Raw genomic sequence first — 24,142 nt, forward strand, 5'->3', positions numbered from 1 at the left:
AAATGAAGATATTAATCCCCTCCTAAGCCTTTGTCCCTGGTCAAGTCCTTCCTTCATCCTGCCCATCCCTTACCTGGCTCCTTTTCCAGACATTCCCAGATGACTCCTCTCCTGTGCATTCATCTGGTAATATGCCTGTTGCTATTTACGTAACTCCTTTTGTTCACATGCATTTTTCCTTTTCTTGTGCTTCAAGATAATGGTGATGGTTCTAGAATTGAAAGTCCTAAGTCACCAAAGAAAAGCCTCAAACAAAGAACCCCATCAGATGCAAACCTGAACAAAGGAGATTGTGGAGGATTATTGAATAAAGATGTCTCAGATGCAAGCAACCTGGAGGAAGAAGAATTGGAGGAGGAGGAGGAAGATGATGATGAAACTGACGATGGAGATGATGATGAAGATTATGAGGAGGAAGAGGAAGAAGAGGACGAAGATCTTGCTCAAGATGAAAAGGAGGAGGAAGATCTGGAAGATGAAGAAACTCAGTCTAATGACATACTGGAGAAGGAGCAGGGGGAGAAAACAGAACCTAAACCTAAAGGGGAAATTAATCAGCAATTGGAGTATTTTAATAATGCTAATTATGAAGGGGAAGCTCAGTGTGGAACTGGAGATGTCTGTGATGATGATCATAACGTAAGTAAAGAACCTGATGAAAAGGTGGAGGAATCTGTTGATACTCCTGTGTCTTTTATAACCGGGTGTTATGAAAGATTGCAAGAAAATATAACTGCCATGTCTCCGAAGATAATGAATAATGAAGTATCTTGCAAGTCAGTACCAAAACAAGCTGTCTTTCAAAATCTAAATAATTTGCAAGATACACAAGAAAGCTGGAACAGGAAAAGTGTGATTCAGGAGAACTTGCACGTAAGTGCTGACTCCTGTTTTGCAGACTCTGAAATGAAAAAAGAGATACCTCAGCCTCTCTCAGATAGTTGTCTTGAGAAAAAGTCAAGCTTCAGTGATGGCTTTGAAAGTGGTGATAATTCTTGGTCAGCAGCAAAAAACCCAAAGCTTGAAAGTCAAAGACCGAATTCTGTCGTTCTTGAACATGTGGATGATGAAGATACTGAAGAAGAGCAATATGAAGAAGTAGATGATAAAGTCTGTGAAGCAGTGAAACAAGAAAGTGAAAACTTGCGCTTAAATAGGCATGAAGAAAACTTAAGAGCAGCGTTTCACTCAAGCACCAAAGTAAGTATGTAGGGGTGATTCAATCACAAGGGTATGTTCTAAGGGTAATATAGGTAAGAAACAAACGGTAAACTGGACTTCTGTTAATACTTATTCTTCACGTATATCCATCTTTTGATCATCCTTTTTTGATATTAGAAAATGTCTTACTCCTAGCCAAAGCAGTTTCTTAGGTATAAGAATAATATCAGGCAGTGTTTTCAATAATTTTTTTCTATTGGTTACAGTGGTTTTGCAGGAAAAAGAATAACCAGTAGTCTTTTTCTGGAATCAATTAAATTTTTCTCAGTTGTATGTACAGATTTTATCTGTGAAGATTTAGTGCCATTTAGTAAAGTTCATGGTGTGATGGCTGAAAGTGAGGAAACAAAAAGAAGTTTGAATAAGATTGAGAGCAGGAAGCTAGTGATTTTCCGTGGAGCAAAGTAGAGGAAAAGAAGGAATGTGTTCCAGAATGATGTAACTTAAATGAAGCTAGAGTTAGACTGACATGAGGAAGTGCTTCTCAGGGGCTTTGCAGAACCAGCGGTGAGACTTACGACATTAGACATTGCTGTCTACTCATATAGATTCCCTTGGAAAAACTGAAGGCCTTGTAAAACAAAGCTCAACAAAGTTTCCCTTTTGTCTTACACAAGAAAAGTTTTTTTCAAGTTGGCAATGGATGGCGAAGAAGATGCTTGTTTCTGTTCTTTCCAGCTGTTTTGGTCGATCTCTTTTTAGGAAGAATCACCTGAACGGGAAGAAGAGGAGGAGGAGCAGAAGGAAGACACTGGTGAAGAGCTACAAACTGCAGTTGTTGAGGGTGTGAAAAATTCTATTTGTAATGATAGCCATCAAGTCCACAATGCTTCAAAAGACAATGCTGGTGAGAGAAATGAGTTAGGAAATACTGATCCAAATTCTTCCTTTATAAATATTAATGCACAGTAAATGAACTAAAATGGTGATTGACTTCTGAGATAGCAAATTTTGCCCTTGCCTCTGAATCCTAGTGGGCACTGGCAGAAAAGGAAAGCAGCTTTTCATTCATTTTTGAAGAACTGAAATTGTGGCATCGGATTCCAAACGATGCTATATGAAGCAAGTGCTATTCTTGCTTTTGTTGCTGTGTTCTCCCTGAAGTGCTCTGAACAAAATGCGCAGGTGAAGAAGAGAAGGAGGACTAGAGTGTCTTGGGTGTGACAGTAGTATTCCCCTTTCTGGCCCATACTGTAGGATTGAAAAGCTGTGATTACTCTTGACTGAAGCCTGGGAAAGATTTGAGTCAAGCTGAGAGAAAGCTGTTCTGTTCCAGTGCCTCACCTTGTCCAGTTTTAAAATGTAGAAGGTCTCTCCGGTGCCACACTTGCATGTGCTTGAAAGCATTACCAGCTCGGTCAGAGCTGAGCACTTTGGTACTCACCTCAGGCCTCAGAGCAGGAGGCGAAGGCACCATTTCCATTGTCTGTCTCCAGAGAGTAGCTTGGTGTGGTAGGTGTTACCAGAGCACGTGTAGCTGCTGATCAAATGCTACACAGGGGGTCTGGCAGAACCTGCTGTATTCAAGTGTTGTACCTATACATGCTTTTCTGTCTCTATGCATTTTACCATAAGCATGAGTTTGGCATAGTGTAAGTAGTCAGAGCCCAGGCTGGAACCAGCAGTTGCCCTCTTCTGGGGTGGGTGTCCTCACTGCTCTCCAGCTCCTTCCCCCTTCTTTGTGTGCATGTCTCCACACGAGTGAATCCTGAATCAGTTTTACTTAATGGAGTAGCTTAAAACAGAGAAATGAAGATAGTCTAATCTGGCCAGGAACCCACTGAGACTGAGCCTTACGTTCGTCTGGTAGAGAAGAGATTTGGATGTTAACGCGCTGAGATAAAACGGCTTTTGTGTGTTTGGGGTGAGTGTTTGAGCTGTGAGCCTCTACTCTATGTTTAAATGGCAATGCTTAGGTGTCTAGCTTATGGGTAGGTGCAGGGTAGCAACTCTCTGACAAGGAAGATCTTTCCTGGTAGCACTACAAAAGGAGCATTGTTTCTTGGTGATTTTAGTGATATTAGTGTGAGGATGTTTTGGATAGTGTTTCTACGGTACCTCCTATACTGTGGAAAGTGGTAGTAAATGCCAAATTCTGGAGCTGTAGGCTGGAGAGCTGGTGACCTAAACTCTGTATACCACAGGACTGCAGGGTGCTGGAGTCTCTTCCTTAATGTTAACCAAACATGTGTTGGGTGTTGCTTGTAGCTGTGTCTGCTGTGGTACATAGCCATCTTCTGCTGGAAAGGAGGCAAGAGGAGGTGGCGATGTAAAGGAAATATCATGATGTGGCTGGGTATGAAGAAACCGTTGAATAACACTCACTTCTTAGTTTGTCCTCAGCAGTAGAACCACTGCACATCTTTTGGATTCAGGGCTTGACTGATGGGGAAAAGCAGAGTGAAATATAAACACTGTGTCTCACTTATCTTGTTTGTAGGTGCCCTGCCAGCAGTGGGAGCAGAGGAAGAGGAAGATGCTGAATCTCCCTGGGATTCTGAGGTACTTTCTGTGAAGGACACGGGGTTTTCCATCCGAGGTGGGAGAGGAGGGGAGGAGTAAGATCCAGAAGCACTTGAGAGCTTGCTTTTGACTTGGGCCCTACCGTTGATGAGGCTTATTTCCTCTTTTCCTGCTTCTGCCATATGTTTGTAACTGGGGACCCTTGAAATACTTCTGCTCTAAGCCAGCTGATCAGTCCCATCAGATTGGGATGAAGTTAGGTCAAGCTAACAACTTGGGTCTCATAACAACTGGCCATTAAGTTTGGCTTCTAGTATAGTATTAAAGCAGTGACGTTTCTTGCTGTTTAAAATAGTCCGAACTTTTCACAGGGGCTGGCAGGATTGTTGCTTTTTCACCATACAGCTTTATTCTGCTGACCTGGTCAGTGGTTGCCCTTAGGGTCTACAACTTAGGCGCTTAGCTGCTTCTGAACAGATCCTCTCTACCTTTTGTAGGTGTACTTCAGCCCTCTTTGAAAGTCATGTTCAACAGAGATACCATACATGCTGGCTGCATTTGCTCTTTTAGTTCTTCCTTGTCTAATGGTCTAGAAGAAAATAAGCAGGGTCTGTAGCTAATCCCCTCTGGCTTTTCTTGTGAGGAAAAACGAACTCTTCCCCACCCCCTCCTTAAAAACACAAGACTAAAATTTTATTTTTATTTTTTTTAGGTAGCCTTAGTTTCTGTAAGCTTTGCCTTGCTAGTCTTTGTTCAACCCAAATTGCCCTTGCGATTGGGAACAGCGATGTGTTCACTCACTACTGCAGGATACATGCACAAACCTGAATGCCAGGTACAAGTTCAGTACAAATGTTGGATCACCACAGACCTGCAGTTATTGGTTCACAACCTGCATCTTCAGTCACCATGTTAATTCTCTTGTGGCTGTCCAGTTTGTCAAGGTTTATCAACATGACAGAATAGTTTAGATAAGTTGTGAGGTTTTTGCCTAAGATCTGAAAACACACACAACTACTGTGATTTTCCAATATACTATGTTTTGATGTGTCTTTTCCAAGGGTCTTATTGAAGGTTTTTGTATCTCTGATATACTTGATACCATGCTATGCAAGTTGGCTTAGCAGGAGCTTTTTGCATAGAAATGAGTTGAAAATGCATTTGTACCAATTCTCATGCATGTGTTTTAGATTATACAGACGGATTCTGGAAGTCCAAGAAAAGTTTCAACTGGTGTGTTGCTCCCAGCTGCAGACAGACATGGAGCATGCTCACAGATTGTTTCAGGGGAACACGACAATGGTAACTTCATGGTGGACTAAATGCTTGTCTGTAAGCATTTATAGGCTAAAGTGAACTTCTATCAGTGTCTATCTTAGGAATGCTGTTATGATGTGGGTGTGCACTATAGCAATGAAGTGCTTAGTATTTGTTAATTAACACCAGTTATCATAGCACTTGCTGGCCAGTTTGTAAAGGAAGTTGTCTTGTTTGCATTATGTGTGTTCTTTGGATGTGTTTGTATTTTTGGGGGTTCAGGTTCTTGTTGCATAGTGATGAAAGTGTATGTGGTTTAGGACTGACATGTCTGAACATTTAAATATTCTTGGATGATAATGTAGCAGAAGAAAGCTATGATCTGGCTAAGCTTTGTTTTTTTTCCTAGCTTAATTCCTGATAGCTTTCTGTTGTGCTTTGCCTAGAAGCTAAAATGCGACTAAAAGTTCAGGTTTTGTTGCTAAGGGTTTCTGCCTGTAGTTTATGATACTGTCTCTAGAGCATCTTGAGCATAGGATGGCAGGGAAGTTTTGCTGTTGGGGTAGAACTCTTTTCTGAAGGATTTCTCCTCTAACAAATGGTTTGTCAATCCTGCTTGTAGTATAGGTACAATAGAATAGCTGAAGAAGCTAATCCAGTTTTAGTTTAGTAAGCTGGAAGTAAAACTTTACAAGCTCCCGGGAGCTTGTAAATCTACTTGTTGAGTAGTTGTCATGGAAGTCTGCTTTGTATGATTTTACGAAGATAACTTTAAAATCAGTGTGAAAAGGGGGTAAAAGGCAATTATGGTAATATTTCTAAGGTATTTCAGTACTGCTAGGCCACCAAGTTTACTGAAATCAAATACTGTTTGTTTTTCAATGATTTTTTTTTTTTTTTAAATATAAAAATTTTGCTGTGGAGCCATTCTTAGTAACATTTCATATACTTCTTTCATGAGAGGACTCAAACTGTAAGATGACTAAAGCAGAGGATTTGAGAAATATAGGTGGGCCAGTAGATTGTGTGGGTTTGGAAATGATTTAATGTTGGACAAAAATTAAAAAAAAAAAAGTATTTGGAACGATGCTATAAATGGAGATTCAACCAAACAACATTTGTTTCTTTTGTATCCTTGCAAGCTAAACCAGAACAATTTGTTGAGAACTAGCTTGATTTTACCTCATCAAATGACACGTGTATGAGGTTTCTGTGTCTGCACCCATGCTTTCTCTGTCCCATCAATGGAAAGGAAAATGCTCCTCAACATTAAACACTTGTAGGATAATCACAGTTATAGTGCTTGTGGACTGTTTTATGATCATTCATTACAGTAGACCATCTTTGGCTTTTGAAATAATCCTTTTAGAAAGCAGGATTCAGCTCCTCAAAAGGACTAAATAGTTTGATCTTGTTCTATTAACGAGCATGACCTTATTGCTTCACATGAATTGTCCTAGTTCTGTGATTATTATTTTTTTAAATCCAAGGTGCACGATGGGAAGTATGCATTGTCCATTTCTTGTGTACTGATACAAATGCTGTATGATGAGGTAAACTGAATGTTAGGCATCGTACTTTCAGTGAAATAGTGCTTGCAACTAATACTTAGTTGTAGAAACTACTGATGTTGAATGGAGTAAAAGATACCTTCAATTAAATAAAATAACACTTCCCAAAATATTTTTCACCTCTAGGCTTTTCAGAGAAACCAAACAATTCCCAGGTAAGTATTTGTTCATGTCAGACTGACTACTTGTTCTGCTCATTAAATAGTATGTAGTTACTTTTAATTTGGTTTTTTATCATTGGATTGTGTCTTTCATAGCTGAAGACTCCTGAATCTGTTTTGGAAATGAATGAAACCTCTCCTAAAAGAAGGCAGCAGAAATCAGGTAATATTCATTTCATGCGGTTCTGGGTTTTGCTTCATAATCTTTCTGGATAGGAGTATTTAATAAAGTATATGACTTACTTGTTTTGCAGATCTATTGGAGGAATTTGGTTTAGGAGATGCAGAGGAATTTGGTTTAGGAGATGCAGAGGATATTGAAGGTATTCATAACAGTCTTTTTGTAGTGTTCTTTTATGGACAGACACATTGTACTTGCAAATTTTTTTCCTAATATTAAATAAATGGTTCTAGCAAGGTGTTCTGGGAGCAGAAGGTCTACTGAAATATGCTTCTATGCATGTGTGTGCTCCCTGCTCTAGTCTGCCATTCAACACTGTAAATACCCTTCCATGATGTAGGCTTCCTCCACCATACCTGTTGTCATCTCCCCTTTTCAGGCAGTCCTCAAGTTTGCTTTCCTTCCAATTTCTCAAAAAAACCCTTCCTGATATTCCTGGTTCTCTGAGCATGTGCTGTGGCTGATTCCAAGCTAGGGATCTGGAAGCTAAGCTGTCCAGGAGCTGCAGGTGAGACAGAAAGAGTAATTCTTGGGCTCATGCTGTAGCTGCACTTTAGCAGGAATTATTACTTGCCTGGCTTTTCTCTATCTGTCTGGCAGTTGTTTTGAAACATGTAGCAAACACATTCCTCTGAGGCCTCCCCCTCCTGTTTCATGGAAACTGACCAGCAGGTTCAGAGGTAGGGGAAGGAAGTGGGGAAGAGAGACAAGGTGGGAGGAAATGACAATGTCAGCATGTTGCCAGGAATTCTCTTTTCTTTGGAAACAAGGTTAAAAGTGAAGCAGCTAGCTGGTCCACTATATATTGGAGGGAGGATATATGACCTTAATGGTGTTTTACATTCTTTGTTCTAACGTTTATTGATTTGCATATGTGTTAATGAGATGAGAAACAATTCCCCGTTCAGGTTTCAGAGTTTCTAAATCAGCTATTGAAAATATAAACCAGAGAGAGGTGAACAGATACGTAGGCAAGTGAAGTAGGTTATCGGAAATAATTTTTTAAATTATTGTGACTTCTAAGTATGGAATACAAATAGCTCCAGGTGCTTTGGCATCCTTGTTTTAGGTAAAAAAAAAAAAAAGTACCATTGTTCTTTTGACAATAATAGAGATTAAACTTCTCTCTAGGAAAAATATCTCTCCCTTCCTCCTCTCACCCTTCTCCTCTCTCTCATGTATTCGCAATGCAACAACAGGTCCTCTTTTGCCCTTTATTTTGCAGTGATAGTGGTTTTGTAAGACGCATAGAGGATTGTTAAAAGTTGTTCAGTTAAAACATGAGTTTTGGTTTTGTCTGTATGACACAGTAATGTGAAATGTAGCCCCATTGTGGACCAGTATGTTATAAAATTACAAACACAGAAAGAAAGACTGCCTTTTCATAGCTCGTTTCATGTCAGCTATTTTTCCTGTGTGTCTTTATTCATTTGAGTCACATGTTGTTTTTTTTACCCATGTGTTATCTTGAAGATCAGGTGTTAAGAAGTACATGTGAAAATTTCTTTCAAACTTTTATGTTTCAATTTGGGTTTAAGCAAATTAAATTGCTTCAGCAAAACATCATCATTCCTGTGGCACAAATATTTCTAACTCTAAAAGGGTTGAATGCCACCTTTCACAAGTTTATTTCATAACTCTGGAAAACAGGTACGGTATCTTGCACATGTAATAACTTCTTAAAATCTATTTTTGGGTCAACAGTAGTGGTGTTCTTATGTTTTCTGCATAGAAGAGTAGCTGCTTTGCACTGTAATCTGCAAAAAGTCATTATGTAAGACAATTTGAGGAGGGAAATCTCAGAAGAGAGGTGATGTAAAGGCTAATTGGAAAGAACACTAAAAATCATCTTTCAAAGCTAGCTAGAGAACAGGTAGAGTAAAAGTGGGGGGGGGCACCTTTTGTATGCACAGGGATTTCTGTGTTATTTGTATGTTAAGCACGAAGCCAGATTCATCTAACCCCACTGCAGGTATCCATTAATAAAAAGACATGCTGCTAATAAATGACTGGCAAAAATACTGGAACTTAATTTACTCTGTGAATTTTCTATGTACTTATTTTTTAAATGACAGGCTCTTTAGAAGCTTCAGACTAGGGTTCTACCAGTGTTTTAACTAAATGTCTCCCTGTGCTAAAAGTGAAAAAGTCTTGACAATGAGGAGTCATCCCTCTTTCACAATGTTGACAGAAGCCAGTAATACAGAAAATAGACTCATGAATTACTGCTCCAAGAAGAGAAGAAATTTTACTTGCAACAGCTAATAGGATAAGTCCTTATCTTTTTTTTTTTAGTTTATGTTTTTGAATTATTTCCAGTGGCTTAGAGTTACTGACACCATAAGAACTGGAATTTTGCAGATGGAAGAACATCATTGCCTTTCATCTTTCCTGCCTTTTTCCTTGTTCTGTGCCCATCATACAGAAATTTCAAGATTGATTAAAAACCCTATGGAAAAGAAATCTTATGGGCTCCAAAGATCCTAAAATCTTATCTAAAGACTGAGACTTTGGACTCCAATAGCTGCTGCTGAAAACTTTACTGCTGACCATGATGGGCAAGACTGAATAGGAGTTCGGGTTGCTTTCGATTATAGCAGTATGACACCTAATCTTAAAGTGTCTGGACTCTGAAACAGAATCCAAAACACTGACACCTACATACTCTGAACAGAGAATGTGAATTGCATGTTTAGAAGGCCACTACAAAACTCTGGCTGCTGACAGGTCTGCTTTTATCCAGCTTTCATGCAGATACAGTCGACCAGAAAACCTTGTTCAGTCTGTGTTGTGTGGTATCCTTCAGGAAAGGCATCACAGCTCTCCTGCATCCACTAAATACTTAGTCTATCTTTTAAGCAAAATTGTGGTGTCCGTGTTATGTGGTGGGAGTGATCACATGTATCAAGTTGTATGGTAGGAAGCTGCATGCATGTTGCAGTTTGTGACCGGAATGAACATTGATGAAGTGACAGAAGAAATCTGGTAAGCGTACCTTTATGGAAATGGTGTAGGAGCAGTCCCATCTGTCTGAGAGATTGACCACCCCCTGCTGTGCTTGGGCTGGAGAGGCTTCTAGGACTAGTACAAACTCCAAGCGCACTGGTGTGTCTAGACTCTTCTCTTTCTAGGAGATATTCTTATCACCCAAGAGGCTTATGTACAAATTACCAACATACTGGGTGCCTGTTTTGCCCAATTCTGCTCTCTTGAGTTATTTTCCTTTTGTTTTCTGTAAGGATGTTACAAATCAGTGTGACGTCTGTGCAGATACTTCTCTTGGAATTCATCAGGTTCCAGTGCTTCTGGCCACCCCTTCCAGTTGGCACTCCCAGAACTGTATAGAATCATAGAATAGTTTGGGTTGGAAGGGACCTCTAAAGGTCATCTAGTCCAACCTCCCTGCCACAGGCAGGGACATCTTCAACTAGATCAGGTTGCTCAGAGCCCTGTCCAACCTGACCTTGAATGTTTCCAGGGATGGGGCATCCACCACCTCTCTGGGCAACCTGTGCCAGTGTTTCACCACCCTCAGTGTAAAACATTTCTTCCTTAGATCTAGTCTAAATCTACCTCCCTTTAGTTTAAAGCCATTCCCCCTTGTCCTGTCGCAACAGGCCCTGCTAAAAAGTTTGTCCCGATCTCTTTTATAAGCCCTCTTTAAGTACTGATAGGCTGCAATAAGGTATCCCCAAAGCCTTTTCTTCTCTAGGCTGAACAACCCCAACTCTCTCAGCCTTTCTTCATAGGAGAGGTGTTCCATCCCCCTGATCATTTTTGTGGCCCTCTTCTGGACCTGCTCCAACAGGTCTGTGTTTTGGTACCTCTTATGCTGAGGGCTCCAGAGCTGGACACAGTACTCCAGGTGGGGTCTCACCAGAGCAGAGTAGAGGGGCAGAATCACCTCCCTCGACCTGCTGGCCACGCTGCTTGTGATGCAGCCCAGGATATGATTGGCCTTCTGGGCTGTGAGCACACGTTGCTGGCTCATGTCCAGCTTTTCATCCACCAGTACCCCCAAGTCCTTCTTGGCAGGGCTGCTCTCAATCCCTTCATCCCCCAGCCTGTATTGATGCCGGGGGTTGCCCCAACCCAGGTGCAGGACCTTGCACTTGGCCCTGTTAAACCTCATGAGGCTCACACAGGCCCACTTCTCAAGCTTATCCAGGTCCCTCTGGATGGCATCCAGTCCCTCTGGCGTGTTGACCACACCCCTCAGCTTGGTGTCATCTGCAAACTTGCTGAGGGTGTGCTCGATCCCACTGTCTATGTCATTGATGAAGACATTCAACAGTACCGGTCCCAATACGGACCCCTGCGGGACACCACTCATCACCAACCTCCATCTGGACATTGAGCCATTGACCACTACCCCCTGGATGTGACCATCTAACCAATTCCCCACTCACCGGACAGTCCACCCATCAAATCCATACCTCTCCAGTTCAGAGAGAAGGATGTTGTGGGGGACCATGTCGAAGGCCTTACAGAGGTCCAGATAGACGACATCTGTAGCCCTTCCTGTGTCCACTGATGTAGTCACTCCATCATAGAAGGCCACTAGGTTAGTCAGGCAGGCCTTGCCCTTGGTGAAGCCATGCTGGCTGTCTTGAATCACCTCCCTGGCCTCCGTGTGCCTTAGCATAGCTTCCAGGAGGATCTGTTCCATGATCTTCCCAGGCACAGAGGTGAGACTGACTGGCCTGTAGTTCCCCGGGTCTTCCTTTTTTCCCTTTTTAAAAATGGGGGTGATGTTTCCCCTTTTCCAGTCAGTGGGAACTTCACCGGACTGCCACAACTTCTCAAATACAATGGATAGTGGCTTAGCAATTTCATCCGCCAGTTCCTTCAGGACCCACGGATGGATCTCATCGGGTCTCATGGGCTTGTGCACCTTCAGGTTCCTTAGATGGTCTCGAACCTGCTGTTCTCCCACAGTGGGCGGCTCTTCATTCTCCCAGTCCCCGCCTTTGCCTTCTGTGGCTTGGGCAGTGAGGCTCGAGCACTTGCCGGTGAAGACCGAGGCAAAAAAGTCATTGAGTACCTCTGCCTTCTCCGTGTCCTGGGTAATCAGGTCTCCCGTTTCTTTCCAGAGAGGGCCCACATTTTCCCTCGTCTTCCTTTTATCCCCGACGTACCTATAGAATCTTTTCTTGTTGCCCTTGATGTCCCTGGCCAGATTTAATTCTATCAGGGCTTTAGCTTTCCTAACCTGATCCCTGGCTGCTCGGACAATTTCTCTGTATTCCTCCCAGGCTACCTGTCCTTGCTTCCACCTTCTGTAGGCTTCCTTTTTGTGTCTGAGTTTTGTCCAGGAGCTCTTTGTTCATCCACACAGGCCTCCTGGCATTTTTGCCAGACTTCCTCTTTGTTGGGATGCATCGCTCCTGAGCTTGAAGGAGGTGATCCTTGAATATTACCCAGCTTTCTTGGGCCCCTCTTCCCTCCAGGGCTTTGTCCCATGGCACTCTACCAAGCAGATCCCTGAAGAGGCCAAAGTCTGCTCTCCTGAAGTCCAGGGTAGTGAGCTTGCTGTGCACCCTCCTCGGTGCCCTCAGGATTTTGAACTCCACCATTTCGTGGTCAGTGCAGCCCAGGCTGCCCTTAAGCTTCACATTCCCCACCAGCCCCTCCTTGTTGGTGAGAACAAGGTCCAGCATAGCACCTCTCCTCGTTGGCTCCTCTACCACTTGGAGAAGGGAAGTTATCATGGACGCATTCCAGGAACCTCCAGGATTGCTTATGCCCTGCCGTGTTGTCCCTCCAACAGATATCGGGGTGGCTGAAGTCCCCCATGAGGACCAGGGCTTGTGAACGTGAGGCTGCTCCTATCTGTCTATAGAGGGCCTCATCCACTCTGTCTTCCTGGTCGGGTGGCCTGTAGCAGACCCTCACTGTAATGTCACCTCTCCCTGTCTTCCCTTTAATTCTGACCCATAAGCTCTTGGTCGGCTCTTCATCCATCCCCAGGCACTCCAGCTGGTCATTGACATAGAGGGCGACACCCCCTCCTTGTCTCCCCTGCCTGTCCTTCCTAAAGAGCCTGTATCCCTCCATCCCAACACTCCAATCATAGGAGCCATCGCACCACGTCTCCGTGATGCCAATAAGGTTGTAGCCCTGCAGGCGTGCACACGTCTCCAACTCCTCTTGTTTATTCCCCATGCTACGTGCGTTTGCATAGAGGCATTTAAGTTGGGCCCCCGATGAAGCTGTCTCACTGGCTGGAGTTCCTTTGTGCTGCTCTTCAGGCGCTCTCCTGCTGACCTGCGATCCTTCTCCAGGCTCTGGGCATCTATTGCTGGCCCTGGCATCAAACTGGTGAGAGTGGGATGGATTGAGGTTCCCCTCCCCCGGCACCTCTAGTTTAAAGCCCTCTTCACCAGCTTGGCAAGCCTATGACTGAAGATGCTCTTCCCCTTCTCTGACAGATGGACCCTGTCAGCCCCCAGTAGACCAGGTTTCTCAAAGCGAGTCCCATGGTCTAAGTAGCCGAACCCCTGGCTGTGGCACCAGTCCGTAACCATTTGTTGACTCGCCAGATTTGACTGGCCCTTTCAAACCCCTTCCCTTTGACCAGCAGGATTGATGAAAAAACTACCTGTGCTCCTGAGTCCCTTACCGCTGCTCCCAGGGCTCTGTAGTCCTTCTTGATAGTCCTCAGACTGCTCCTCGCTGTGTCACTGGTGCCCACGTGAAACAGCAGCAGTGGATAATAGTCAGTGGACTGTACGAGGCTTGGTAGCCTCTCGGTGACATCTCTGATGCGAGCCCCTGATAAGCAGCACACCTCTCTAGAGAGTGCTTCCAATCGGCAAATGGGTGCCTCCATACCTCTCAGAAGAGAGTCGCCTACTACTATCACCCCTCGCCTTTTCTTAGTGGTGCTGGTTGTTATACGGGGGACAGTATGCTCAGTGAGGGAGGGACTTGCTGGTTCAGATTATCCAGCCACATTACAATTCTAGTAAGAGGGACAAGGACCCATCTACAAAAACTATGCATAACTATTGGAGGAAAGGAAGATGTTGATCTCCAAAGTATGGAGGTTATTTGTATAGGAGCTAAGCATTTACTTATTCCAAGGATCTTGGTATTGATAACTTATCACACTTTCTACAGTACCTTCTATGGTGCTATCTACAAATGTTCCTTGACCACCAGCACATTGGTCCTCTATTTCTAATGCTGGTTGGAGTCTTCATCTGCACCAGCAAACAGCTTGGTATTGGGATATCTACAAGCATCAGTAAAGGCTAAATCTACTCTGTGATCTTGAAAAACAAGAAAAAGGGGAAAATGCCTGTTTTCCTTATAGAACATTATCCTTAGATAACCATTAATTACTGTTGTTATTATTATCTTTAATACTCATCAGACTGCCTGAAATGCATCATAGTTATCAATGGATCACCATAAAAACCCTGTGAAGTAAGTGCTGTCAACCCACTAATGACTAATGTGTGTTGGGAAATGCCTTGTGGTAAAGTACAAACAATCTAGGAAATTGCACCCACCAGTGATTGAGGTGGGAGGAGAAGGTTGTTATTTCACACTGTGAGGTTAGAATCGACCTCTGGAGACCTGTATGACTGACTGAGGAGCTTAGGTTCCCAGCTCAGACATATGAGTTGTAACTCTAAGCTTGTATCCAATGTAATCCCCTTCAAGAAATGAAAACTTGCAAAAGGAGTCACCTAAAGCAGAAAATGCCAGAAGTGAGGTTGGCCATGTGACTTGTTAATACTGGAACCTTTTGTATGTTTATGATGATACCTATTTTCTCCCTGTCTTGCTCACTTTTCTTGTAGGAAGAATAGAATATTGTGTCACTCTTTAGCAGTAAAGCTTTGTGTATAGAAAGGCTATTGTGTAGAAACCATAAAATTATGGAGCAGGAAAGGAGGTGCAGAGTGATTAAGGTGAAAAGCCTCAACCTCTGTTTTTAGATGCCACACTTGAGCTGCTGGGACTTGTTTCTTTCTGAATACTTGATACTTCAGAGTGTTCAGTTTGCCGTCCACACAAACAACGACAATGAGTTGCTGCTTATAAGTTGTATCTGGGTCTATTTGGAGTCCAATTCTCAGATTTAACAGAGATTCAAGATAGGCACCCCATAATGGGGAGCCCAGACTGAGCAACTGGTTCTGAGGAGTTTGATCTGTCCAATATTACTTAGAAATTCTGAGAGAGGAAAGGGTGGAATCCAGTTTTCAATGGTACAAGTGAAACGTCCGGATCATGGGTTGTTTCTCAACATTTCACAAGCCTGTCTCTCATTCAGTGTTCCACCTGTGTCTTCTGCAACAGATGAGGCAGCAGTTTGAAATACTCAGTCCAGATCCATGTCTAGGGACAGATTTGTTTCATGCATGGTTTACTGGGGCCTTAAAGATTTCAAGCCTGTGATGATGTTGTTTGTCATTTTCTGTGCAGAACACATAGGGAAATTAAGATTGCTGGAGGAATGTAGCTAGTTACTGCATGGCACAGTGTGTCATAGCTGGCACACAGTGTGTCATAGCTAGCACTCGCACTCACGCATGCGCGTGCACGCTCTCTCTCCCCCGCCTTCCCACCCCCGCCTTTAAGAAACAGGAATGGTTTATTTGTGACCATTTATAGTGATTTTCAGCAAATTTCCTTTATGTGTTAAAAAGTAAAATGCCCTGGAAGAAAGGAATTCATACAGATGCATCTTAAATCTGTATTATGATAATTTTCTCTCAAGGAGTTCCCAAATTTGAGGGGATGTGTTATTTTGTGTTAAGATTTTTCTCACAAATATGATGATTCAAGATGCACTGTAGGTGTAAATAAGTAGTATGAAGTCATGCTGGTTATAAAAATACGTGTTTTTCACTGTAGGTGAGTACTCAGGATCTACCTTTCATATGTCATCATCAGCTGAAAAAGAAGACATCAAGGATGCTATTGAAAACTTTGGGGTGCGGGTATGTAAAACCAAATATTTTGAATTAGAGTCTGAATTGGTAAATTGTATTATACGCTAAAGTAAAGAAAACTTACCGGTCAGTGAATAACGCTGAAGGGAGAGTCCTGTAGGTGAAGGTTGTATTATAGTCTGAAGTAAAGTTGGATACAGTCTTCTTATGGTAGGGTAAAATCCTTGTCCTTATGTTGGATACTTGCTGTTATACTGGTTTGTTTCCAGCTGGTTTGCTTAAATTTTGGCCAGTGTTTTTCCTTTTGTGCAGTGCTGAGAAACAGTGCAGTCAAATACATTTTTTTTCCCTATGCAAAACGCACATTCAAATGAAGAGGAAGATTTGTCTATAATCTGCTGATCTGTTTGATTAAACACACCTGGTCTTCCTCTTTGTAAAAGAAAGGTCAAACAAAAAAACTTGAAATTTGGTGACCTTCCTGATGCTTTCCCTGCCTCTGCAAAATATACCCTTGTTTGGCCATGTTAATAGGTGTTTGAAAAGGGTTTTTTTCAGAGAGCATTGCAGAGGGGAATAAGGCAGGCATCGTGTTTGTGTTGGGCACACAGGACAGGGCTGGATAGAGGGATCTGGAGTCTTCTGTAACATCTCAAGGGACAGTGGAGCAAATTATTTCCACCCCACACCCAGGCACCGTGAAAGAGGGACATGCTTAATTTTAACAGGCAGAGCACAGAACTTAAGCCTATTGGAAGGTGGTAGTAGTTGGGCAATGAACTTGGGAATGGAGAAGCTGAGACAAGTGGTGGCTGGCTGAGGCGCTGAAAGGAGGAATTTTTGCAGAGGGAGAAAAGGGCCTGGCTGGCAAGAAAAGAGAGCGAGGAGTTGGATGGTCTTAGCCCATTGGCACACCAAGGCTGCAGGCCCTATTTAGAAGGGACCACGAGCTAAGGAGGCATGTGGGGAGGGAGCGTGTTGGGAGGAGTTTGACACATGACAGGAGCAGTCAGAACTGTTGAAGAACAGAGCATGGGGGTCAGGGATGTGAGGAGACTGGGTGGGGTTGAGGCGTGGTATGGTTTTCATACAAGTTTGGGTTCCTGATTTTTGGGATAAGGGCAGGAATGGACAGGTTTCCCTAATAAATGCTTTTCTTTGGAGCTTGGAATGGAATTTAATATTTCTGAGTCTTGGGTGAAGAAATAGTCCTAACTAACTTAGCCAATTCTCCTTGTGGTGGACAGTAAAAGCTTGTCATGTTCGTTCGCATTGTATTAGCTCAGCTGGCAGGGGACTGTAAATGCCAGACAGTAGAGAATGATGGAGGAAGGAGAGTGGGGAAACGTAGGCAGTTGTAATGAAAAATGGTATTAAAACAATAAAACTTGAAAAAATAAATCGCTTTGTGACAAATGCTACCAGTTACAGAAAGCAGGCAGGCTAAAAGGTAAAAGCAACCGTAGTGTCCAGACAAATCTAATCCAATTGTCCCTCGAGTAAGTCCTTCTATTTTTAAGAAAATAATGCTTCAGTGAAGCTTTAATTTGGTATCCCTTGATTTTTATTATAAACAATTGCTTTCAAAATGTCTTATTTCTATTATTTCTGTTATATGATAGGATGAGTTTGCAACAGAAATTACCTAGATTAACTGTAACTTCCTTTTTCTTGGTAATCTTTCTGTCTGTACCTGTTTACTTAAGGATAAATATTGTTTAGAAACCACCAACTTGATAGAAAAAACAGCACATGAAAATCAGACTGACAAAGCAGAAATTTCACATCAGGAAGCCCTAGCAGAAAATGAGGAATTGCACAGTGCTGACAAGCAGTTAAGTCCAAAACCTTGGGAAGAAAGATATGAAAGAATGTGGGTTGAAAATGAGAAAAGGGAATTGAAAACAAATTTTAAAAACATTACAGCAGAGCTGAAGCAGCTGTTTGGTGAAATTAATGAAACTGGGAAAACTACTTCCCTTGTGGAAGAAATGTCAGAAGATGGCTTCAGTGAAGAATTGAAGAGTTCTCGTGTTGTTTCATCTCATGCGACAGAATCAAGTAATAAGTTAGAAAGTAAAGGTAAACTTGGAGATATTAAACTTATGCTGGATGGAAAAGAACCCAAAATGGAAATTGTAATTCCGAGTCTTGGTGTCCTTCCTGATCAAAATAACTTAAATGCAAACGTGGAAGATACTTGGAGTACAGATGAAGAAGATAGCACAAACGATACAGATAATACAAAGGTGCCTCTAGCAAAAGGAGAGGAAAAGAAAATGCTTACTATGGAAATGGAAGAGAATGAAAATGGAATTAGTAGAAATGTAGAGGGAAGTCCTGAATACTCCCTGAGACATAGCTTAAAACCAAGTATTTTGGATGATGTTTCTAATATTTTTCCTAAAATAAGACCTGTTTCTATGAGTGATGAAAATGCACTTTTTGTAACAGAAAGGAAACTTGGAAAAGACTCTGGATTTAATGATGATGTTTCCAGGGACTGCCTTATGGACAACAATAAAATAGGAGAAACAGAAATTGACAGTCTTTTTGCAAATGCTCAGCAATCGTGTGGCATGCTGAAAAGGAATCTTGATGAAGAACTAAAACAAGATATGGAAAGATTTAAGAGTAAGGTAGGAATGCTGCAAATAGTATTCCTGGCTTTGGAGAAGGAGAAGGTACAGCTGCAAAAAGAGGTAGAAGTTCACCTGCTACTCCTTATTCTTTAGTCTTTCTCCATATCAATGGTCCTGTTCACTTTAGCTATTCGTCATTAAGGGAAGATGCTTTGTGCAAATTGGTTTTTGTTTTAATGGAAATATATTACTCATGAATAAAGAGAGCAGTGGAGAGTTGTTTTTTTCCCCATTATGTAATTAGAAGGGTTTTGGAAAACACAGAATGCATTATTGTTCCAGTTTACCAATAGGTGGCACTCAGTTCCAGTGTAAGTAGTTATCACTTCATTGCCATAAAAAGAAATGCACACAATTACATCAGTTCTGATTCTGAATCAAAGAATGAAAATAGCTTCTGAACAGGGTCTTGACTAATCTATTCATTTGCTGTGATTTCTGCATGGTGTGTCTTCATTGCCCATCACTAAAATTCTTGTTTGCTGTGAAACCATTTCTGCTAGTGGGTTTGGGATCTCTTCCCCGCCCCATCCCCCCATTAAGGAAGCAGTAGCCCAGCACACTTCCAGTTGATTTTTTTTTCTGTGTTTTTACAACTAACATTGTGCAGTCCTTCTAACTCTTTGTCCATCAGTAACACTTTCACTTTTTTGTTCATGTTTTAAGATACACTTGTTTTCTTTCTGAGGGCTATGTTTTTGTCATATCTTTAATCATGAGTGAATTCAAAGTACTTTCAATGACTTGATACGCTTTGTAGTGTAATTTTGTGAAAATGCTTCTCTATATAATTTTTTTTTTTTTAATTTTACATTATTTTAGAGGTAAACCCTGAATTATTCAGTCTTGGACATGGTGTTTCTCTCTTCTAGAAATACTGAGAAATGTATGAAGATTAACTTTCTTTTTATAGGTTGAGAAGGAAAAAAGCAAACAAAGATGTTTCAAAATGCAGGTGGTGGCAAAACAAGAAGATCTTGATAAATTAAATACACTGGCAGACAATGTTACTAATCAGCAAATGAAACAACAGATTACTCTAAGGAAGAATGACTCTTTGAAAATGGAGAATGAAAACACCATAGAAGAAAAAGACAAAAAGAATTTTTCATCTGAGGAGAGATCAAAATTGATTAAAATGCCGATGAAAGGGTAAACTAAGGAAATAATATCTAATTATTTGTACAAATTGTTATTTGTTGTACTACTTAAGTATCTTTTAAGTTTTCTAATATTGCAGTAGTTCAAGCGGTTTCCTCAATGCTGAAAGCCATACTGAGTAGTCCACTGCTTCTCAAACATTTAAGAAAAAAAAAAATTTAGAAAAAACTAAGCTCATAATGGAGGTTCAAATTTATTGCCTGCTTTAAAAAAAAAAAAAAAGAAAAAAAAAAGAGAAATCAAAATTCCTGTGGGTTTCCTCGTCAATACTGAGGCAAAACATGTCTTCAAAACCAGAGTTGAGGACTGGGAAAAAACAGTTATTTTTGTAGGAAATGGCCATCTGGAAAAGAAAAGTAAGAACTTGCGGTTTACTCCGCTTTCTCCCTTTTCTAGGTGATTTTAGTGATCTCCATGCAGTTGGTGTTTTCTTTTTCATTAAGTTCAGATGCTCTTTGTCAGGAAAAGGGAAAAGATGGTATTACCAACCAATCTCAAAAGGTTGAAGAAGGCACAGATATTTTTATGTAACCTTAAGCAGGAGGTTTTTTCCTATCTGTCCTTCAAAGGAATCTCTGTTCTAGATACTTCCTCTAATGGGGATATTAGAAATGTTCCAGCTTACCTGAATCTAGCTCAGATTCCACGTTTCCCCCTCGTTCCTAGGGGACGGGTTTTTAAAATACTTGAGTATCTTCCATGATCTTTGGAGTCAAGTCTGTGTTTTATCATAGATATTTTTCATCTCAGTTGTTTCTGGACATCATCTTAAGTATGTCTGTTTTGCAGAAATATTTCATGTAAAGCTACTCAATTGGTGATTTTTTTTTTTTCTTTCTGTTTAATGTAGTAAATTTGCCCTGAATGCCAAAGTTGCAAAGAAAAATAAAAGACAGACTTCAAAGCAGAAGGCTAATCAGCAGATGAGCTCTTCCAGTGGGAATCATTTTCAAGTACTGGATGATAGCACTTTCAGTGAAACATCTCAAGATGAAAGAAGGTACTGAATATAAGGAATGTTATAAATAAAACTTACTTAATGATAAAAATTGACCTGAAAGCTTAAGGTAAGTTTTGAAAACCAGATGTGTACAATGATTCTTGTTCTTTCATCTGACAACACTACCTGATGGCCTTTGTGTTCAAAAACACTTCCTTTTTGCTTAGAGTGCTTTGAACATACCAGCCAAGTTAATGATAAGGTCAGATGTGCACAAATTCTGAATTACCTGAGTGTGTGCATGTGCGTAAATATGTATGGTTTATATTTTTAAAAAGGGAGGAGAGAGACTTATAAAAGAGCAAAATTACTCTTTCACTGCAGACATCTCAGGTTTCTTCTGCCTTTTTTTTTTTACTCCTCCCCCGAGCTGTGTCCCCTCCCAACTTCTTGCTCACCCTGAACTTACTTGTGTGGGAGGCAAAGTGAGAAACAAAAGGTGTTGACACTGTACAAGCACTGTTCAGCAATAGCTAAAACATTGGTCTGTTATCAACACTGTTTTGGTTAGAAATCTAACACACAGCACTGTGTGGGCTGCTATGAAGAAAATTAACTCCATCCCAGCCAGACCCAGTACACTAGAGAATCCAAAATTATGGTTCTTTGACCTGTAAGAGAAGGATTCCCAATACTGAAGAGAGCTAAACCTCTAGTATTAAACAGGGAATGCACATAACTGTATATCTACATATCTGTAAGATTCCTATCGTTTTGAGTGAAGTGCAGAGAACAGTTATTTCAACTATTTGCTTAATATCTTTTGGAAAAAATAGCCTTCCAATAGACATAATAGTACACAATTATGTTTTTTTCAGTCTTGAACTACATCTAACAAAATTCTTACATTAATTTTTAGTTTAATTCACTTCTGAAATTGTTTCCAGAGCAACTTTAGATATTGTTCATAATGCAATATAATCATTCCAGTACTGAAATATATTTCTGTTTTCCAGACGTGCAGCAAAAACAGGGAGTGAAAAGAACAAGGTACTGTAAAATTAGTTTCTTGATAAATAGTTCGTATCAGCTTTTAATCACTTAGATGGGAACAGTGTTTATATAGTGATCATCCAGATGCACAAATTGCTGCTAGTATGCAACTTTATCATATTTGAGCTAAATTTATAGGCTATGAATGAGAAAATGAATTATTCATGGATTTGTAATGATCTGTAATACTATATAGTATACAGAAAATACTGTATTGTTCGCAGGTCAGCATACAAATGGATGTAACTGATGATCTTGATTTAACTCACTCATCTGACACAACTTCAGAGGATGTTGAATTACCAACTTCAACCTACAAAGAGGCTATGTTGCTGTTAGAACAGCTTAGTGTGGATCATACAGGTATGTTTTCAAGTCACTGTCTTCAGCTGTTACAAGTTCCTCTTTTAAAACATGATTTCTTTATGTGCACTCCTAGGTATTTTAGTTTTATATTTTGATCTAATATTTCTTTATGATTAGAGATCCACCTCAAAATATGTGAAATTATCTCACCTAACCTTAGATGTCTGCCTGTATTGTCAGCAAACATGCCTTACTTTATCATTGGTTCTCCGTCTAGTCAGAGCTGGAGAAGCAGGTTCTTGCAAAGTACGGTTCAGCTCCTTCTAATGCAGTCATCAAAAGTTAACAAGGTCTTCTTTTTCCTCTTTATATCCCCCCAATAGCTAATGACAAATAGTGCAGCAAAATAATGTCTTTGCTTAAATTTTTTTTTTATATATATATTCAACTCTCATAAGGTGCTTGCATATATACACATAGCATTATATAAACGTAAGTGTCACTTACTCTGTCTATTAAACTATGCTAAAATTCCATTAGGCAAGGGTTAACCTTGACTAAAGGCCAAACTCCCACCCAGCTGCTCTCTTACTGCCCCTCCTTAACAGGACAAAATAGGATGAAAAACTCAAGGATCAATATAAAGGCAGGGCTATCACTTACCAGTTACTGTCACAGGCAGAACAGACTCCACTTCAGGAAACTTAACTTAATTTGTCCTATTAAAATAGATTTGGATAGTGAGGAAAAAAAGACAAAAAAAATTAAAAAAATACCTCCCCACCATCCCCTTCTCAAGTTCAACTTCGCTCCTTCACTCCCAACTCCCCTACCCCTCCCCAGGCAGCGCAGGGAGCCCGGGGTCTGCAGTCAGGACATAGGAGTTTCCCTCTGCCGCTCCTTCTTCCTCACACTTTTCCCCTGCTCCAGTGTGAGTCCTTCCATGGGCTACAGTCCTTCAGGAAAAACCTGCTCCAGCCTGGGCTCTCCATGGGCCGCAGGTCCTTCAGGAAATATCCACCTGCTCTGGCATGGGGTCCTTCAGAGCACTGCATTGTGGATATCTGCTCCAGGATGGACCTCTCCAGGGGCTGCAGGGAAATACCTGTTCCACCATGGTGTCTCCATGGGCTGCAGGGGAATCTCTGCTCTGGCACCTGGAACACCTCCCCCCTCCCTCTTCACTGACCTCGGTGTTCACAGGGCTGTTTTTCACATTCTTTTCCCCTTCTCTGCCTGTGTGGCGTTTTTGCCCTTTCCTAAATACGTTTTCCCTGAGGTGCCACCAGCGTGGCTGAGAGGTTCAGCTGTGCTTTGCAGTGGGTCTGTTGGAACTGGCTGTATCCGGCACGGGGCAACCCCTGGCCTCTTCTCACAGAGACCTCCCCACTACCTGCACCCAATACAGCAAAGCATTAAATAATTTATACATTGGAAAGTATTTGTGCATATGTGTAGCTTTGTGTCTTTTCTATCTCAAAATAGGTTCTGCTATTTTGTTGAAAATTCAAAACATACTTCTTGAATATGAACAGATAATAGAACGTGAAAAAAATCGGTATACAGCTGTTTGGAGAGAAGTAAAGAAATTGGAAAGTGAAAAGGAGGAGTCACAATTAGTAGCAGAAAAGACTCAAGATTTGAAATCCATATTGGCTCACCAAGAAGTGGAATGGAAAAGTGATATCCAAAGCCTTAAGTATGTAACCTTGCGTTCTGATAATGTGTTATCCTGTCAGTGTTCATGTTCCAGAAGATGCTGATGGTACAGGTGATAGGATGAGAAGTTTCTAGTCTTTTGGGTTTGGGTTTTTTGAATCCCATGGGCAAGTTATGTTATAAAGGACATAATGTCAGGGGGGGAAAAATGCCTGGATATTAGCTCCATGTGAAATCTTCTGGATGTTGTTTTAACTTTTTTTTAATAGCAAGAGAAGAGAACAAGAGAGTACGTGTGGGAAAACGAGATTTATAAGAGAGAGATTTATGGGATAGGTTTTTTTTTTTTATTTTGTCTTTGCAGCTTCTGTTGGTGTATAATGCTAGAATTCTGGGAACTGCACAGAATGCAACTCAGAACAGAGCTTAGAACATTTGTTTGTTTGCTTATTTGTTTATTTGAAAGGTCAAATTTGGGATTTCCCCTTTCCCCATACTCCTGAGCTAGACCTGGATGGTGTCAGGTTTTTAAAGACTGTTCACATCACTTCAGACAGGAGTGGCCAGTAGGCACCATATGAAATTCAGCAAGGACAAATGCAAAGCCCTGCACTTGGG

General features: G+C 41.2%; 1 protein-coding gene across 7 annotated transcripts in view; it reads left to right on the plus strand.

Annotated features, from left to right (window-relative positions):
• ANKRD26 (ankyrin repeat domain containing 26) overlaps positions 1-24,142 on the plus strand; it is a 66,492-nt gene that overhangs the window by 14,895 nt on the left and 27,455 nt on the right. For 6 of the 7 annotated variants that reach the window (XM_076330333.1, XM_076330286.1, XM_076330297.1 and 3 more), the window contains 14 exons: positions 197-1,200; positions 1,924-2,068; positions 3,662-3,723; positions 4,875-4,986; positions 6,639-6,667; positions 6,770-6,836; positions 6,928-6,996; positions 15,726-15,811; positions 17,470-18,465; positions 19,319-19,557; positions 20,417-20,566; positions 21,523-21,556; positions 21,784-21,922; positions 23,351-23,564. In XM_076330333.1, the coding sequence (XP_076186448.1) occupies positions 197-1,200; positions 1,924-2,068; positions 3,662-3,723; positions 4,875-4,986; positions 6,639-6,667; positions 6,770-6,836; positions 6,928-6,996; positions 15,726-15,811; positions 17,470-18,465; positions 19,319-19,557; positions 20,417-20,566; positions 21,523-21,556; positions 21,784-21,922; positions 23,351-23,564 (3,346 nt within the window). The remainder of the gene's footprint in view (positions 1-196; positions 1,201-1,923; positions 2,069-3,661; positions 3,724-4,874; positions 4,987-6,638; positions 6,668-6,769; positions 6,837-6,927; positions 6,997-15,725; positions 15,812-17,469; positions 18,466-19,318; positions 19,558-20,416; positions 20,567-21,522; positions 21,557-21,783; positions 21,923-23,350; positions 23,565-24,142) is intronic. The other variant, XM_076330342.1, reaches the window with a different exon arrangement.

Source organism: Aptenodytes patagonicus, chromosome 1 (genome assembly GCF_965638725.1).
Source record: "Aptenodytes patagonicus chromosome 1, bAptPat1.pri.cur, whole genome shotgun sequence".
NCBI lineage: Eukaryota > Metazoa > Chordata > Aves > Sphenisciformes > Spheniscidae > Aptenodytes > Aptenodytes patagonicus.